Raw genomic sequence first — 19,101 nt, forward strand, 5'->3', positions numbered from 1 at the left:
TGGTGAAGGTTGGTGAGACAGGACTAAGCAGAGTGTCCATCCCCCCATTCCAAAACAGCCAAGACATCCCTCAGGCAGCACTTGGAGGAGCTTCAAGGCCCCTTCCCTCCCAAATCAGGCTGGGATTGTTGCTGTTTGCAGGTAGAACCCAGAACCCTGCACTGAACACAGCGAGCTGCAGGTGAGCACAGGCTCAACGGGGATATGGGTGGATCAAGCAAGACCCTCTGCCATCACTTGTGGGCTCCAGCCCAGTGAACCTGTGCCTCTCACCCTCTGGTAAGGAGGGATCCCAAAGCAGAAGGAAAGCAGAAGCTGTTCAGAGGGTACTTTGGTACTGAGTGATTTTATGCTCCAGGCACAGCCAGGACCTGTGCCCGCGGAGGAAGGGACAAGGTCCCGCTGCAGCCGCGCTATTTGCATCCCGAGCTCCAGCGGGATGAGTCAGGGCCGGGGGTGGAGGTGGGAGGCAGCGGCTGTGCCAGGCTCACCCAGCCCTGCTCCGGCAGCGCCGTTCCCATTCCGGCTCCCCATGGATGTGATTCACCCAACACAGCGTGCGCACGCCGCAAACCCGGCTCCAGGAGCTGGAGGGAGGCACCTGAGGACCAGGTCTGGAGGCTCCCCGGGAGCTACGTGCTGCAGGAAGAGCTGCCATAGCCCAGGGAGCTCCAGCATTGCCCATCCCGAGGGAAGCAGGGAGGATCCCGCTTGCCAGCACCGCTCCAGGCTGCCACTCTCTGCATCCCAGGACTTCCACTGGCACCAGGGCTCGGTGCCTCTCTGAAAGCCTCCAGGCACCTCCGCTGGAGCAGGAACACCCGAGCTCCTGGCACAGGATGGAGAGGCCGATCCCATTGGGAAGGGGAAAAGATCCCATTGCTCTTGCCCACACCAAGCACCTTCCTCCTGTTTCTTACCGCCTGCTCTGACACTTCAACTCCCTCAACTGCCTCGGTTCCTTTAAGCTTCCTGCTTCCCAACTCCACGCCAGCCATTTATCACCTTTCCCTGTCGAGTTTCCTCACAGTTAAGCAGCACTGAAAAGAAAGACACAACCTTATTGTCTGCTTGTTTTCCAATACAGTGAATTTATTATATGTTGCAAAATCAGCATTCAGCTTCTCAGTGTACAAAAAAGACACCAGCTCTTAAGAAAAGATTAGGAAAGCTGAAGACTATGCTGCCTTTAAACTGTAACATTTTGGCAAAGTGAAAAGCTCTTTTGTAAACTCCAACTCCATGGCTCAATATAGTTTTTATCCACAGTACAATATTACAAAGGAAAACACAGTATCAATAAGTTAAGATCATACTTAATCACCTACAACTGGTTTCTAGTTAACCCAAAAAGCACAAAATTTGCCTAGCTTCATCATCTCTAAAAAGAAAAAGAAAGGAAAAGGCAGGTTTGACTACAGCTCTTGAACACAGGCCAAAGGAAAGGGAAGCAGGAAGGTGGTGGATGCTTAGCTGGGGCTCACAGTTTGGATATTCATTAAATATTTTCAGGGTTTCTCTTTTTTATATTCAAATTTTAGAAGTTCCAGAATATACATGTCAATGTACACAATACAGCTCTGTATACAACTCTGTTTGCAAAAATATCTTATAGCAGATGTATAAAGATCAGGATCCATCTCTATCCCTCCCCCCCCCCCCAAAGCAACAAGAAAACCCCATTCAAAATATTAAGGATCAGAAGAAGTGTTTCCATGGAAGGATTTACTCATCCTGGGGCTGCAGCTGCTGCCCCTTCTGCCACCGGAGCTCCTCACGCACCACTTGGAGGTCAAAGTCCCACCAAGCCCCGTGGCTCAGGCTGGGAAAAGCAGGAATTGGGCCTTGCTGCCGAGGACACCGCATGGGAACCGCTCTCAGGTCTGGGGTGTGCAGTGAATCCCAACCCCTGCAGCGCCAGGGAAAGCCACCTCAGTGCACAGGGAGCTCTGCTGGCATTGGAGCTTGGACATCGGCACCAGCCACCACCGACTGCTCAAGAGGCTTGTGCACCGAGCACGTGGCAAGAGCCCATCGAGCAGGAGGATGAAGTCTTCTGGACAAAAGCTCCTTGCCTTTAACGTGTCTTTTCCAGTTTTCCCTGATGAGCAGCAGCACAGGAGGCAGCAGCGCTCCACGAATGGGTAGAGCTGCAGGAGAAGCATCTCCCTCACCTCCACTTGGCTTTAGCTGGAGAAGAAGAGATGGAACCAAAGCATTCCGCGAGCCCAGAGATGCTCGTTGGGACTTCCCTAAGTGAGGCTCTTGGGGTGCTCACCCCACAGCGCTCCGTGGGCACCACATCTCTTCCCTCCTCTCCTTCACTGCCCCGCTTCTGAGCGGGTTTGGTTTTGCAGAGCAGCAGAACAAGGTGGCTGTGCAAGTCCATGGGCCACGGCGCAAGGGGCTCAGGCGCAGGCTTTGTTTGGAGAATGGGATGGCAAAGTCCTGGTGAACGCTGAGGTGATGCTTCAGGGAGGGAAACTCAGAGCACTGCAAGTGACAAAGCAAAGCGGTGGCTCTGGCTGGACGATGCAGCAAAACCCATCCAGCCAGAATGGAATTGTTAGGAATTATTTCTTCTTGTTTTCAATACAGCAGATGGACCCACTTTTTGGGGAGAGCAGGAAAAGGATCAAATCCTCCTTGTGTAAGAAGTGTTTCCCTCCTTAACTCTGCCATTCCGCTCCTTCAAAGGGTGAAAGACTCTTCAGTGCAACCTCCAAGGGAAGGAGATGCCACGGGAAAGGAATCCTTTACTCTGAGATAAACGGAAGCGGGAAGAAGTCAAATCACGCAGGCTGGCAGGATTAAAAGGGGAGAGGGGAGAGAAAGAAATAGCAGAGTTAAAGGCCACCTTTGTGCTTTTTGGAGCGTTTCTCACACCCTGGCCATACTCTTCAAAATGTTCCCTTCAAGTCCAAAAACAAAACCACAAAATCAAGAAGAAAGACTGCAGCAGAAGCTGGCTGATAGAGCACGAGAGTGGAAGTGACCCGCATGGGAAAGTGCTACCTTACTGCTCTCATGCTCTGGTGTCTGTTCTCAGAGCGAGTTTCTGCTGCTGCTTCTTTGGAAAGACACAAAAACCAGAAGGAGAAAGCATCGTGTTCCCCCCCCTCCCACCTCCTCCGCTCTGATGGGTCAGTACAGGTGGCAACTTCTCTGGGACACTATCCGATAAGCTTCAGTAATACTGCGGTTGGAAGAGAGGAAAAGGGTCTGAAACACTCGGCCTGAAAGGGAAAGGGAGGCACAGATTTAGAAAAAGATGCTTGTTTTGTCCTTTTTTTTTTTTCCATACAAAAATAGACCAAAGTCTCATCAGCAATTAAGAAAATTGGCTGCCTTGGTAGAAAGTTATAAAAGTCAAAGACAGGTCTCGATCTTCCCAGCCCTGGGACGTGGAGGTTAATGCAGGTACTGGCCCGCGCATGCTGGGGAGGCCGCAGCAAGACACTTCCACCCGCTGCTTCCAGACACACAAGCGGAGAACAGGAAAAAGGGGCTGTGATTTACACAGCAGGGATCCACCCCTGCCCTGCACGAGGCTATGGGGCAGAGCCTGGGGGCTGATCCCCTCCTCCTGACACAACCACCTCAGGAGAGCAACACACCGGAGATGACAAAAGCAGGAACAAACAACGAGAGCTCTGGGTACTTGGTGTATTTAACGCGGTGCCATGTGGAGCAGACAGCTTGCAAATGAACAGTCGCAGGTGCCAGAGCAGGAGGTCACCTAGCAGCATTCCAGTTCCTCACCATTTGAAGGACATTTTACTGTAACCCAGTGGACCTGGGTAATTACACTTCATGCCAAACTTTAATCCATGAAAACTACTGATTCTTAACCTTTGGGAGCTTCGGTCACTTTAGGCCAGTTTTCCCTTAAGTGTCAAACGCTGGCTTCAAATAAGCAGAGGGGTTTCTTTTATGTGTTTTCTGTTTTGTCATTTGTTACATTCCAACATTCAGAGAGGCTAAAACCCAACAGGCTCAGGCCAGGCACTGGGTTTGCAACCCAGCTCTGACGTGGCCAGGGCAGCTTCAGCATCATCGCAAGTCATCCCCTACTTCTTCAACCAGGAGGAGTTAACGCTCTGAAAGGAATCTAGTTGTACAAAAGGGAACGGAACATCCGGGTGACTTTTATTTTGCCCTCCCCAGTCCAGATCAGCGCCAGCTAAAACTGCTGCTGGTCATACTCTGCTATCAGTTTCTTAATATGAGCCAGCTTGTTGTGGAGGTATTCGCAGCGGTTCTTCTCTTGGCTGTAATTGGGGTTAGTCTGTAAAGAGAAATGAAAATGCGGTGATGGGAGGCAGTTCTTCCCAACTCGGTGACACCCATACTGACCCGAGGCCACCAGACTCAGAGCATCAATAGCTGACCAAGGACTGAAGCTTTTCTAGCTGGAGGAGTAGGTGCCTATTTAAAATGAACCCACTCTGGCCAAACAAGGCAAAGAACAAAATCCCTTCTCACGAGTATCCAGCTCCAGGAGCCTCCTCAAAGGGCTCAGCCTGACCTGGACACACTTCAGCTTCCAGGAGGCATCACCTGCCCTTTGCCCCATGCTAGACCCAAGTTGTGCAAGCCTGGGAGCTTTACAACAAAGATGGACTTGCAACACACAGGGAATCTCTTCAAAAAGCTCCTAAATCCCTCGGGAGAACAGGGCTCTGTATCCGTAGATTGAAAAGAAAACAAACCACCCCTGGTGTACAGATGCTTCAGATACAGATACAGACATGGGAAGTATTCTGCATGCACCAAAATGCCCCACAGTGGGCTATGCACCCAAGTGATTCCTCAGCTCATTCCCCATATAGCAGCAGACCCCAAGACTTGGAGGACCCTGTTGAATGCTGTTATCACTCAGCCTGTGCATTCTGAAATACAGGCTGTTCTTTCACTTGATGGGATAAAGGCACTAATTTAACACACTCATTCTTGTGCTGGCACGCCACTAACAAGGCTGAATGCTTCCCAGGATCCCAGAGCAGTCCCAGCTCCCCCCAGACCCTTTCTGATCCAGGAAAAGACCACTTTTGGGACAGGCTCAAGCTGAACAAAGATCTGCTAGAATGGCTTCAGAACTGGGATTTGCACTTGGCAAGTGCCCATCTCTTTCAGTCACACCAGGGGCACCACCCAAAAGCCTGTTTTTTTGTGGCTGTTTTTCCTTACCTTTTTAATTTTTCTGTATTCCTGCAAAATTTGATCATGGATGGTCTAAAAAGGAAAAGAGAGCTGATTACTTTCCAGAGTCCTGCACCCTGCTGCGGTTGGTGCCGTTCCCTGATGGCTCAATGTCCACGTTTCCTCTGAATAATGACCCAAATCTACTCCCTCCCATGAGACCCGATACCTCGATGACTCCATGACTATACTGGTGCTGACACCACGAGTACTGGAAGGATCAGGCCCCATTCCCCAGCCATGGGAACTACCTGTAACAGGCACCTGGATTGCAGGGTAACTGACATTGCCTCCAAAACTCCAGACCCATTTTTTCCCAAGATAGAAAGATAACTCAGTGAGGACTCACTGAACTGTTCGGGGAGGGGAAGGATGTTGGAGGGAGGAAAAGGGGTTTAGCACAATAGGTGCTCTGTAAAAATCTGTTTATTATACTCAGTGAGACTTAACTTTCTCAAGATAATGAATAGCTAAAGCTCTTTCAAAATCAGCCTGACAAGTCAAATAATGCTCCATTATTACGATCAAAGATTCCAGAGCAACAGATGACCCCGTGCTAACTCCCCTTCCAGCCCCGATATGCTACCATATGTGCAAGTATGAGTTTTCTGGCTGGGATACACTAATAGCTTCCAGCAGCTTTTGGCTAAAGACACCAATTGTCTCACTGAGGCCTTTCCTTGTCAACAAGTACCATGATGTGTGCTCCAGCCTGAAACCGAAAGAACACAGAGCTGTTTTAAGAACAGTCCTCAGAGCTGTCAGCTGCGTGCACGTCCTGCAGCCACCAACCCAGCCCCAAGAGCCCCACATCCAGAGCGACTGCACCGAGTGGCAGCGTTGCCACTTGCAGAAGTGGCTTTTCATTGCTGTTTCTACCTTATATTCCTCAGTGCCCTGCAGGAGCTGCTTCAGCTTGGCATCCAGCTGCGTAAAGCGCCGCGTTATCCTCTCTATTCGGGCGTGCAAGTCTCTGTACTCGCTGTACTCTGCATTGAAGTCATTCTTGTAACTCTGACGCTGCTCTGAGGAGGAAATGGCTGCGTATTTTCTGCAGGGAGAACAAGGGAGTTGTTGGCTTAGGAAAGCTGCTCTCACAGTGTGAATGCTGCAATGCCCAGCCCAGGTTCAGCCCTGCAGGTGACTGCATTGCAAAACAAAATACAACCTCTTCACCTTGCATTACAGAAGTGAGAAAGTAACCATCGGGATTATTGCCTTGACTTCTATGGAGAACAAGACAGTGTTTGCTCCCAAAATCTCCTATCTATACCAGATAGTGTGGAATATGCAGGTACAGCAAAGCCTGGGAGCAGCTGCGGGTGTAGGAGGACATTCAGATAGCGCTGCTACAGCTTTTCTAACTCCCGCTGTCCTGCAGAACATGGAGTTCTGCATCTGTGCCAGCCATTGGAACAGCAGGAATACGATGCTTCCAGTGTTAAGAGTCTTTAAAGGAACACAAAAAGCATTCAGCTATCATTGCAAAATGCTCACAGGAAGATTACGTGGCAAGCACACGACAAGCAGCCACGCTGAATAGACCGACTGTATCTCCTTCACCTTCTGCAGATACCCAACGTGAACGGAACACAAGAGCTCTTGTTTAACAGATGCGCCTCTGAGGCCCTTTGAACGTTCTTCAGCACAACAAAAAGCCATTAAACCTGGAATGCTGCAGAAGGCCCAGCAGCCAGTGCTCTCTGCTGATAAACCTCAGCTTTTTCTATGTGATGACTCTAACGTGCCACCTCGCTGTCTGCAGCAGTGCCAGCTCAGTGCATGAACACCTATAAGCTAACTTGGTATCAAGCTGGGATTTAGGCTGAACAATCCCAGCTCTCTCAGCCTGGCTCCGTCTCTGTCTCCGTCTTTCTTGTGCTCGGGCCCCCACAGCTGACCGCAGCACTCCATGGAAGCACATGAACACATGTGCCTCCATGATGATCAAGACAGCAGCGACAGCTCTTATAATTTAAGAAGCTGACCCTCAAACTAGCCAGATGGTACCAAAAGGTGAGACAACAGACCCTACAGGAGGCCATAAACCTCATGCTATTCCTTTGGAGGTGGACTGAGAAGCTGTAATATCCCTCTAAGGGAGGGATCTGCACATCTGTTGCAAGAAAATACCAACAGCCGCCTGCAGTCCTCTGAATGGCATTGGAAATGTCCCCTCCAAGTGGCTGTTTGACCAGCAAACAGTTGTGCAACCACACAGGAACCCCATCTATCCTCCAGTCAGCTCCAGTGACTGTGCCTGCAGAGCGGAGGGGATGGAGGCCTCCTCTATCTCCTTCTCCTCCATCTCGTCCCTGAGTGACGGCATTAAAACTCCAGGCTGAGAGGTGCCCAGGGGAATATCAGCCACAGCTTCACCTCCTCACTACCGGAGCTTTGCCTGTACCAGGTTTGGGTTTATGCAGTTTTTGAGCTCCAGCAGATGAGTGCATTGTTTAATTAACCTCAAGGGGATCTGATTAAGTCAAGAGGTGAAATAACTCCCATCCCAACCCACAGGTTGTAACCTCGCCGTGAAGAGCATTTCACTGCTTTATGGAGATGACCTTGGCTCTGAACAGGGGAGGAATGAGCCAACCTCTCAAATCCTGTCTCGCTCAGTCTTCCATAACATAAAAGCAGATCATTTCCTCCCAAAGTTCCCACCTGCAACATGGAGATGTTTAATCCTTCCAAACCCCTTCAAGGCACGGGTTGTTTCTTGAAGTACTTTAACAACCAGTTTATGGGAAGATAACCCTGAACTCCACAAGGAGGTAAAGAACAGATCTGAGACCAAGTGTAGTCTAAGGAACTACCTGCAAAGTTGCAGTTACTCATTTCCTTTAAGCCCACCTCAAAGTTCTATCAAGAAACAATGAAGTCGAAAGCAAATCCCCACTATTGTGATTTTTAGCTTGAACCACGATCCCAAAGTGATGGAACGACTGATAAATATACTTACAATAAATAATCTGGCATTTCTGAAGTTGATGTTGGTACACTAGAATTATTGCATGTTCCATTTAAACCTGGGGGGAAAAAAGAAGGAAAACTTGTTTATAGTCAGCGTTACGCTTCAAAGCCCTGCACAGTTCAACTTCCCATTCAGAACCTCAGCTGCCATACACAGTTTAGCACAAGCCAAGCTCCTAAACCCTGTGTGCAGGGGGGGAGAAGTGACCCCCCCGCTGCTGAAGTGCACCCCAGGTTTATGAGCAGGTTATGAGCTCTGTTTGAGCTGAGCAAGGTGCAGGGGCTTTTCTCCTGCTTCCACACTATGCAGATCCCTATGACTAACCTACAGGTTCAGACTCCTACTCGTAATGCTCCAGACTTCCATAGGGTACAACAGAGGTTCCTAAGGCAGGCAGCTTTTTCCTCACCTGCCCTGTAGGCAAATCCAAGCACCCTCTGCTGTCTGAAGCTGAAGAAACATGAATCAAGCAAAGCTTAAGTGAATGGACCAAAGACCTCATGAGAAACAGGATTCTGAACATGACTAAACCCAAGCCCATCCCTCAACACGATCCAGACGCTGGATTATCAGCCTGGAGGAAGAAAGCAGTTGAATACAGGTTTGAAAAGTGCTATTTCTCACCAACTGTGTATTAGACTTCAAGTCCTAAGCAGAAAATCCATGAGTAGGCAGCAAAATAAAAGGCAAATGGAGAAGGCTGCAAAGGATTGAACTCAAGTGCTCTGCAGAAGGGAGTTTCTTCTTTCCAAGTCTGTTACTTAGAGTAAGCAGAACCTTCACTGCTCCATCTCCCCAGATGCACAGGAAAGGGAGGTGTGAGCCCCATGCACTGCACTCACCTGCACTCCCACTGTACGGTCATTACCCAGAGGAACTGGAGGGAGCATGAGGCACCCAAGGAATAAAGCCAGGCAAGTAGAAGCAACAGCCTAATTCCAGCTTTTTAAAAGCTGATTTCCCCCTGAATTTCCATGGAAAGGCTTTCCTGAAGAGAATGGAAGAAGGGCAGAAACCTCAGTGGCACTCTGAACACCCCAGCCTCAAATTCCTACTGCAGCCAATTCTGCTTTCGTCCTTACCTGACCACCAGTGTGAAAGATGCAGAGCGTGGGTAAGGAAGAGGCGGAAGGAGGGTAAGGAAGAGGCGGAAGGAGGGTAAGGAAGAGGCGGAAGGAGGGTAAGGAAGAGGCGGAAGGAGGGTAAGGAAGAGGCGGAAGGCGGGTAAGGAAGAGCTGGAAGGCGGGTAAGGAAGAGGCGGAAGGCGGGTAAGGAAGAGCTGGAAGGCGGGTAAGGAAGAGGCGGAAGGCGGGTAAGGAAGAGGCGGAAGGCGGGTAAGGAAGAGCTGGAAGGTGGGTAAGGAAGAGCTGGAAGGTGGGTAAGGAAGAGGCGGAAGGCGGGTAAGGAAGAGCTGGAAGGTGGGTAAGGAAGAGCTGGAAGGCGGGTAAGGAAGAGCTGGAAGGCGGGTAAGGAAGAGCTGGAAGGCGGGTAAGGAAGATTGTGGAGAACGGGAGAACAAGAAGGTTTAAAAGGTTTGTTTTGCCTGTGAGTGCCACCTACTGACTGCTGCAAGGAGCCTAAAGGTCCCTCCAGAGCCTCCTGAACAAACCTCCCTGGGGAAACCCCGCTTCCCTGCAGCCCCTGGACCAGGGGGGCTTGGAGAAGGCGTCAGCCCTTGGCTGCAGAGCAAAGGAGCAGGGTTAGGCCCACGTTATCAGCATGAAGTAAGGCGCAGAAGGAGAGATCCCGGCTGAGATGCGAGCTGGCTGTACGAGGTCCAAGCAGCCACTCACTGACCACATCCTGTTTATGCTCGCTCCCAAATCCAGCTCGGATTTGTTACCTCCCATCCATCAGGGTGCAGCAGGAACAAACCCCAGCTCCCACTCACGAACAAAGGGCTGTCAAGCAGAAGAGGTGGTAGAGGGTCAGCAACTTCCCAAAGGATTCAGGGTATTGTGGTATAAAGGAACACTGACAAAGATACCCATCTACAGGGAGAAGGTGTGTGTGTATCTCCACCACCGTTCCAGACACGAGGTACATGGAAAAGAACACACTAACCCCAATGTCCCATGAAGCTCTCTCCCTTCCCAGGAATTCAACAAATCAGTTTCCGTGTCAAGTTACTTGCCTTTGTGAGCCAAAATGGGCCCATTTCCATGCACCAAGCATGAAGAGGAACTTCGAAAGCAGTAATGGGAGAAAGGGAAACAAGAAGGATGCAAAAAGATGTTTAACATCAGATGGGGGCTGCAGGGAACTGCTCTGGGAGTCTATCAAAGCCCAGTGAAACAGCAGGAAGCACAAAAGCAGCAGGCAAGGTGATGGACTGCACTAGCCAACGTGTATTCTCTGCTCTAAGACTCTGCAGAACTGACTTAGAGATAGGCTGGTTTGGGAGAACACGTTTTCATTGTATCTCAATGGGCAAGAGATTCACTGTTGTGGTAGTCCTCAAAGGAAGAGGTCAGAGTAATAATGGGCTACAGCAAGGAAGCTCTTTTAGGCTGGAAGAGCTGGTAGTGTCCTGCTTTAACACCACCTATCCCAGGACTCAGCTGTCACTGCTGCTGTATCCAACCTGCAAAGCTTTCGTGACTCACTTTTCCTCACCGAGTTCAAAATCAATACAAGAGTCATCACAGCACCACAGGCAAGCCGTAAGGAACCGGGCAGCACTGCTGCTCCAACCAACACATCCCACTGCCTGCCTTTCATCCCAGATATTCACACAGCTTTTAATTTAACAAGGAGAAACACGACACGCTTTGAGGCAGCTCCAAACAGCACGAAAGGTTAGACAGGAAAAACCTGATATCCCCTTTAGGGAGGAAGCAGGTTTGCTGGGCTGCAGGTAGGGGCAGCGATGGTGTTTCACTCACACACTCTCTGCCAGTGGACACACAACCTCCTTCCTCAAATAGATCCCGAGCACAGATCACACAGAGCTGACCCCACGCTTATCTCAGCACAGGGAGTACAGGAGCATCCCTGGGAGCGCACGTACCTGTGACCTGCTCCTGGGGAACACTACCTAAGTCAGCGTTTTTAATTACTTCACAGTTCTGCTTCTCCTCTTTGCATTTCTCTTCGGTTTTCTTCTCCTTCCTCTCCTTCTCCTTATCTTTGTGCTTTTTGGATTTCTTCTTGGTTTTTACATACGAGCTGCAGTTGTGTTTGCTGCTCTGGGCACAGTCTGTTGGCAGGGGGTGAGTCAGTCTGTCAGCCGGCTCCGGGTTCTCACAGTCTCTGCCGTTGTGAGCCAGGTCATTGCTGACATCCGAAAGGGGATCGTGAGGCCTGGGCAGCTCCAGCACCGGGAGGCTGGAGCTGGAGCTCACAGCCTCCGGGAGCGCCGGCGGCAGCGCAGGGGCAGGCGCGTCCTTCCCGTTGGAGGAGCTCAGCTTCCCGTTGAACGTGGGTTGAGTCCTGTGAGCTAAATGCGAGATCCTGGGCTTTTTGTTGGCCAGGGGGTCGATGAACTCCAGAGGCTGGGATCGTTTCTGGGGAAGAAAAAGGGAAAAGGAAGTCATTTTGAGGTGCCGAGGCCAGGCTCTGGGTGCTGTTACCGCTAGGTGGTAGTGCACGACCAGAGAACCGAGGAGTATCCGCAGAGAAAGAGCTGTGCCATCAGGAGAGCTGCCAGCGAGTGTCCCAGCTCAGAGGCTGCGCCTGCAGACAGGCTCCAGCACCACCAGGTCCTCCAGAAGCTGATGCATCCCAAGCCCCTTCCTGAAAAGCTGCTCTGGAGCCCGTGCCTTGGTGGAAGAGCTTATAGGGCACCCCAATCACATCAGCAATTACTGATCTCCTGCACCAGTCATACACAGGCCGTGCAGCCCAGCCTGTTCTAGCATCTGATTTCAAATCCAGTCCTTTAGAAGTAACCCCTGTCCTTCACCCCCGCCTTGTGTGTCAGGCACTGAGCAGGGAAGAGGAACCACCACAAAACCCACTCATCCTTGTGCTCCTGGCACAACACTCAAAGCCTCTCCAAGTCCCTGCGAAGGAAGGATGTGCTCAGACCTCTGGAGCAGGGAGGGAGTCACAAGTTCTTCATTTTATTCCCAACTGATCTTAGCAGCTCTGTGCTCAGTTTTACCCAGGAATAGTGCTTCTTCCTCTTCACAAGGAAGAGGCACTGCCCGGAAGAGGGAAGAGCGTCAACTGGTAAGTTCTCAGAATTTAAGGCAACAAAAGGACATCTGCAGCACTGTCAGAAGCCAACGTGACCCAAAGTACCCCCTTTTTTAAAGCAGAAGTAGAGAGAGTAGCAGATCCCAACTGTCCCCATCTGCCCCACCTGGACACTCACAGGCAGGGCTTGGAGAAGCTCCATGTGCCAATACCTCTGCTCACAGACTGCGGCTTGGCTCGGGGAAGCTGCGCTGTGGCAGAACCCATCCATCCACCAGCAGGAAGAGCTCAATGCAGAGCCAGAGCTACAGATACTGGGCTCAGGCCAGCCGGAGCCAGCCAAAAATTACCTTGGAGAGGCATCAGTGCAGTGGTGGGTGCCTGCTGGGCAGCACGGGGCTGCAGGAACGTATTTAGTGCCCAGAGGAAAACAAGCGATAGTTGGGTTATTTCTTTTGGCTCTTGCATTGTTTTCTTGGTGTCTCAGGCAGGACTGTGATGGGTTTGCAAATGGAAAGTTTGTTCTGTCACAGAAGTGCAGCTGGATCATGGAATGGTTTGGGTTGAAAGGGACCTTAAAGCTCCTCCAGCTCCAACCCCTGCCACAGGCAGGGACCCCTTCCACTGGAGCAGCTTGCTCCAAGCCCCTGTGTCCAACCTGGCCTTGAACACTGCCAGGGATGGGGCAGCCACAGCTTCTCTGGGCACCCTGGGCCAGTGCCTCAGCACCCTCACAGGGAAGAGTAACCGGATAGAACATGGCTGCTCTCACACGGAGCCACCAACCTGCTCCTTTCCCCCATTCCTATTGCTCTTTGCTCCCCGGGGTCTCAGGCCATGCTGGGCAGCAGGAATCCTTCCCACCCATCACAGTGATTACACAGAGGAGCTGCTCACGCTGCCACAGGGCTCAAGGGGCAGGGACAGCGCGTCCAACCGGCTCTGCAACATCCCCAGCTGCCTCCCCAGCACAACAGTGTCCATCTCCCAAAGGAGGGGCCATCCCCTTGACTGCAGCTCTGAGAGCTGCCATCTCCGACTCTCCTGTCTAAATCCAGCAAATACCAGCTTCACCAACCTCACCCCTCTGGTTATGGGGTGGAACACGCAGTGATACCTGCTCTGCTCCCCCACAACTACCAGCCCGATCCTTGCTTTGCCTTCCTTCCACAGCTGAACTTTCCCAAAATATTTCACATTCCAGACTACCAAATCCCAATCCTCTGCCGGGACTGCAGCCATCAGCAGACACCCCCTTCCCTAAACAGGAACTACAGCTAGGGAGTATCATAGCTCTATGATGTGAATGCTTACAGTAAGAAGCTGTCTGTGGTTTGCTGCCTGACACCAGCCATGTTAAAAGCACTGCTGGAAACACTTCTATTCCATGGGCCCCTGTTTCACTGGCCTCTGCTAGATCCAAACCAAGCAACCACCCAAAGGCTCAATGGGGTCATCTCAGGAGACCACAAACATCCCCTACAGATCCCTGTGCCTTTCAAACCATGGCCAGCCAGAAGCAAGAGACTTTTTCCACCTCTTTTTGTCAGCATCAGGTTAAGAGAAGCACCAGACCAGCCTCTTCCCAGCACTGCGGCTTTCCACGCTAACTCCAGCGAAGGGGATCCTTCTTTACTCGCAGGGAACATGGCCACAGCAGAGCAGGAGAAGATCTGGAATTAGCTACCTGGCAAACAAGTTGCACAGTTCTTGTTCTCAATAGAGAACTGCCTCCCTCTCGCTGCCAGAAAGCACATAATTTCTTTACCTGCTAATATTCTTTGCCACTAATCCTCAGCGCGTCTGTCCAGACAAGCAGGCATTACACATTCCATTGGCAGCAGGAGAATAAATACTCAACTTGTCTGGGCTGACCCACAGCGGAGAAGGGAAGCTGGTGTTTCACAACGCTAGCAAGCAATGCCTGTGCTAAGAGATAGCAAGAAGAGTGGGGCCAGACCCTGCTTCACACCCAAGCAAATGCAGCTCCTTCACAGTTCATCCTCCTGGAAAAACCCTCAAAAGGCACTTTTCCCAGCTCTGTGCATTGGCATCTGCACAAGTCAAGGAGCAGAGCAACGTGCTCCTGATCTGCCACAGCAATTAGGTTGCAAAAGGTCAAGGTTTTTAATAACTCAACCGTGTTTGGGAGCTGCTTATTACTGCTTCGGTCCAGCCAATTATTAGTAATGAGGAAAACACAAGCTCCTTCTCCCAGGAAACTCCAAGAGGGATGTAGGCGCTGTGACAAAAACTTAGCCCTTAAAACTAAAGCTAGGACACCCTGGGAGAGATCCTCCCCATAGGCTGAACCACATCCAGAGGAGAAAGAGATGCTGAGGAAAGCCAGAATGAGACTCTAACTTAATAAACCAGAACTAAACCCCAACCACCTCTTGACCCAAGCGCCCTCAGCAGCGGGTGATTACAGGGTGCAGCCAGGCTGAGCAGCTCAGCCTGGACCTAAGGCCAGCAGCCAGCCCCATGGAGAGCAGATGGGGCCAGCTGCTTGCTCTGTGCTAAGCAGCCCCAGCAACCCTTGCAGAGGGATGACCCACCTGAGGAGGAGAGCTGGAGTTCACGTTGTCCTTGGGTGGACTCAGGGAAGGTGCTTCTCCTTGAAAACCGCTACTGTTCTGGGGCTGGCAGAGTTTCCTGAAAAACACAATTCCAGGCTCTTCACATCCCTGCTTGACAAAGCCAACAGAGCTATTTGGAGTCTTCCTCCAGAGCAAAGAGCCTTTCTGTGGGCTCAAATCCGGACTGCTTGAAGATACCATGAACACAGCTCATTCAGGCACTTACAGCTTCGATCTTGGACACAATCTAGGAAGGAGGAACCACTACAGCAAAATATCCATCAACAGCACATGGAATTGCTTGCCTCCCTCTTGCCTTTCTGTGATTTTTGTAACTGGAGGCAACACCTTGGGCTGTGTTGTGGCAGGGAGGGAAGAGGCAGGTCGAGCTATTGGACACACGAGGGGATTCCTTACCGAGGGACGGAACTTGGCTTCTGACAGTTTTACCTCTTTGCTCTTGAGCTGCTGATGGAGTGTATCAGAACAAATGAATTACAACCTTAGCAAGACAATCCATAGAGAGATTACTAAGAATGGGTGCTAACCCCAGTTAAAACTGACTTCACAAGGCCATGGAGAAAGCAAGCACAGTGGAAAGGGACCAAAAGTCCTGTTCAGGTGTTGAGGAGTAAGTTCTTCCACTCATTAGCACCATCAAACCAGCACTTGACAGGAACAGCAGCCCTCCTTTAGAAGCAAGCCCCTCTGGCTCCAGGAGAAGCAGGATTCTAACAGGAACTGTTATGGTATTATTGGTCCACTGGGATTTACATTTAGGGCTTCATAATAACACTCTTCAGTTGCACCATGCAAAACAGGGCTACTCTGGGCTGTATTTGCAATATTGACCAAACAACAGAAACCTCTCGTAGCAAAAAAGGTACAATGAGAGTCACTGTGACCATGGAGCCCCAGACCTGGCGTGATTTCCTTGAGCTTGAACCTTTGGCTGTATTGCAGCAACGCTCCAAGGGCTGCAGTTTCACCACTGCTCTGCCTTCGGTTGCTTGGTTTCATTTCATTTGGAACAAGCTCAACAGCCAGGGATCAACTCAAGGGAAGTACTTGGAGACTGCGAAAACAGGAAGGGGAGCAGTGATATTCCATGAACGCTGCAGTGAAAGTGGCTTTGGGGATGTCGTTTGACCAGACCGAGCAACCTTGTCACATCTCCCAACGCCGTAATGATGGGGGATTTAAAGAGAAGCGAATCAAGATGATTCCTTTCAATCCAGCAGCCCTGCTAACAGCCCAGAACCGCTTCACAGCAACACTGAGAGGCTGGAGAACAAAGAGCACCAGCAGAAACTGAGCCAGTTTACCAAGAGCACCATGAGATACGGGTTTAACATTGGCAGATGTGCTGATTGCGGCAGCCGTTGAACCAGCAAGCAGCAAGTGGACCTGAAAACCAAGAGGCCATCTAACAATTGGCTGGATCCAGGCAACCGTGGCCGCCTCCGCCAGCTACGTAAAGGCTGTGTCTGGGGCTTGTGCCCTTTTCTCTGCGTGTTTTTGATCCTGTCTTCAGCCCTACATGTTTTTTCCATTCTGGAGCCTCATTACCTGCACTGCCTGAGCAGGGCTTTGTTTGCACAGTTGAATACATCCTTTCCAAGGGCTATTTTTAGACCTGTGCATAACTGAATGCCACAATTCTAGAAAAGAAGCAGTAAACATCGCTTTTGACAGGGAGAAATCCACTTCGTTGGAAGCCATCAGGACTGCATGGCACTTAGATGCTTCCTTTTCATCCTAATTCAACATCCAGGCCATGAAATGAGTCTGATTTCTCTTCAGCACACCAAAGCGCTTTAAGAGCGAGTTTCTGTTGGTTTAACAAAGTCTCACATCCAAGACAATTGTGCTTTCAAATCATGGAAGCTGTGCAAACACAGCATGCTCTGCTTCAGCTTCACCAAAAGCGCAATCAAAGGAGTCTCAAAACCAAGTCAAGTCTGCAGGACAAAATCTGTACCAAGCCAGTACAAACACCCTACAAACCCAGACAGGGAAACAGATCCACTCAGAGCAGCGTTCTCCTTTAAGAAGCTGGGAGATCTGCTCTCTTTCCCTGCTTCCTGCCAGCCAAAAGCTTCCAAGCTTGGAGGCTTCCTCTAAGGAAAAATATCTGTAGAGGAAAAAGTTGTCACTTAATAGAGAAATCTATCAACTCACTCTGGGAAAGGCTACTTTCAGGAAGGAACGTGAGAACAGGCATCCCTTGGACAGAGAGGATTAGGCTGTACGGGCAGCAGGACACCCAGCATGTGTTTAGGGATGTTATCTCTATAGAGCTACCTCTCGCTTTCTCATGCATCCCTTCCTTCAACCAAGTGTTGACTCCTGCCTGCTGACTGTGACACTAACAGCATGTGCAACACAAGGAACAGGCAGCAAACCAACATCCAAGTAACACGGCAGGAACGAAGCAGCACAGTCTCCAAAGCAAATGGCTCAAGGGGGACATGGCCATCCCCTGGAAAAGAGCAGCTGAGGATGGGGGACGTGGCTGCAACGTCTCTCTCCTTGCCCTAGCACCCGTGGCAGTCTGCACAGGAAGCCACGTACAAGAAGATATGGAAAAAGGAACGGAGAGTGTCAATGGAGAGCTGAGCTGGACACATTTGCCTTAATTCATTTATCCCCAGGATTTTAAGCCACTGCTAACTTGAACTGTGATCTCTTTTGTTCCCCAGCCATGTTTTCCCCCTAGTTTTTCCTATCATGATTGAAAGGCAACCTAGGATGAGCGGAAGAGTGCATCCCCTTTGAGAGTCCAGTTTAGTCAACTTCTACAGCTGCCTGCATGACGAAGAGATTCACCTGATGTTAAACCAAGTCGAACGCTCAACTTACCATTGTTCTTACTTCAGTCACCCCGATTATAGCAACTGACCTGGCCCAGAACTTTCAAGCTCCAGATGCCATTACAGACAAGATGGAATAATTACCGAACAAGTATCCTCTTCAGCAACTGCTGATCTCCTTCAGAGTAGCCAGGCCAGTCCTTCTGCACTTCCTTGTATATACAGTCTTTCAGTGTGAAAGTGCTGTCCTTGGCACTCAAATTTGCCACCTGAAACAAAAGGAAGGTGAAAAACAAAGCCTGTTAGGGTTTCATTTTCTCACTTGTTCTAACAAAAGAGACCAAGGGTGTAGCAACGCTGCAGCAGCTCACAGTGGCAGAGAACAAGGAGAGGTTTGATACTGCATTTGCTCATTATTTAGATGACTTTATCAAACTGTGCCCGGGCATTGCCCTCGTTTACTGCGAAACAAGTCCTACCTCCACAGATTATCCGGCTTGGATACTCTGGAACAGTCCAACAGCAGTTGATGGAAATACCTGGAAATAACCCGTCCTGGGAACAGGCAGTTCACTCCTCAGCCCTGCCCGATAACCCGGCTGCAGCGGTCCATTAGCTGGTGCAGGAACTCTTGCGGCAACAGCTTAGTTAACAATTGCCAGAGATAATCTCTCCTGAGCAAGCAGCAAAACAGGGCCAGAAAGGGACTTTCTCAAGCAGCAGTGAAGCCAATGCCTTGTAGAAACAGTGCCCTGGGAGCCTGCAGATCCCACCGTGCGGTTCAGTGCACTGGCATCAGCCACTGGGTTCCACAGAGGAGAACCTTGCTAAGGGCAAGAGCAGAACCTGGGATTACCAGCTTAGAAGGCAGGGTTTTACACTGCACCTAAATCCCACGCTGCAGCTCGCTCAGTGCACTTGCACCAGTTCTATCACTTGTAGTTTCCCTACAAAGCCCTGTGTGGTGCCTGCGTGGATTGGAAACACCGCTGGAAGCAGCAGAATGGTATTAGAATGGAAACTACATGTTAAGAGGTATCCCACTTGGATCAGGCTTTCCACAGCTTGACTGAGAATTTAACTTCTTGCTGCTGGCTACATGGCTGATAAATACAGCATGAGCACAAAGCCGAAGCCCCAGTGAAGCTTCCAGTGTCTCAGTGAGCACTGTAGGTGCAGGGCACAGCCTTACATTGGTGTTACTAAAGGGGTAGGGAGGTGCCAAATGCTGTGCCTGGAGCTGGGCTATCAACTGGGAAACCTGCATTCCAAGCTCCCTGCTTCAGCCGCCCTGTTTGACAACTTGAAACTGGAAGGTGCTGTGCAAGGATCAGTGCTCTCCTTCACTTGCCCCATGCAGGAGGTGGTTGTGCTCAGGAATCTCTCGTAT

The 19,101-nt window shown here is 50.5% G+C and overlaps 1 protein-coding gene across 1 annotated transcript in view; it reads right to left on the reverse strand.

Annotated features, from left to right (window-relative positions):
- Positions 1–1,092: 1,092 nt before the first annotated feature.
- The window catches only part of ELL (elongation factor for RNA polymerase II), a 50,637-nt gene continuing 32,628 nt past the window's right edge, over positions 1,093–19,101 (reverse strand). The window contains exons 6-13 of the mRNA XM_080633852.1: positions 17,856–17,980; positions 14,878–14,974; positions 11,190–11,685; positions 8,168–8,234; positions 6,082–6,253; positions 5,191–5,235; positions 3,127–4,288; positions 1,093–2,801 (exon numbers count right to left, since the gene is read on the reverse strand). Of these exons, the coding sequence (XP_080489978.1) occupies positions 4,184–4,288; positions 5,191–5,235; positions 6,082–6,253; positions 8,168–8,234; positions 11,190–11,685; positions 14,878–14,974; positions 17,856–17,980 (1,107 nt within the window). The 3' untranslated portion in view covers positions 1,093–2,801; positions 3,127–4,183. The remainder of the gene's footprint in view (positions 2,802–3,126; positions 4,289–5,190; positions 5,236–6,081; positions 6,254–8,167; positions 8,235–11,189; positions 11,686–14,877; positions 14,975–17,855; positions 17,981–19,101) is intronic.

The sequence above is a fragment of the Psittacula echo genome (assembly GCF_963264785.1).
Source record: "Psittacula echo genome assembly, chromosome: 24".
NCBI classification, from domain to species: domain Eukaryota; kingdom Metazoa; phylum Chordata; class Aves; order Psittaciformes; family Psittacidae; genus Psittacula; species Psittacula echo.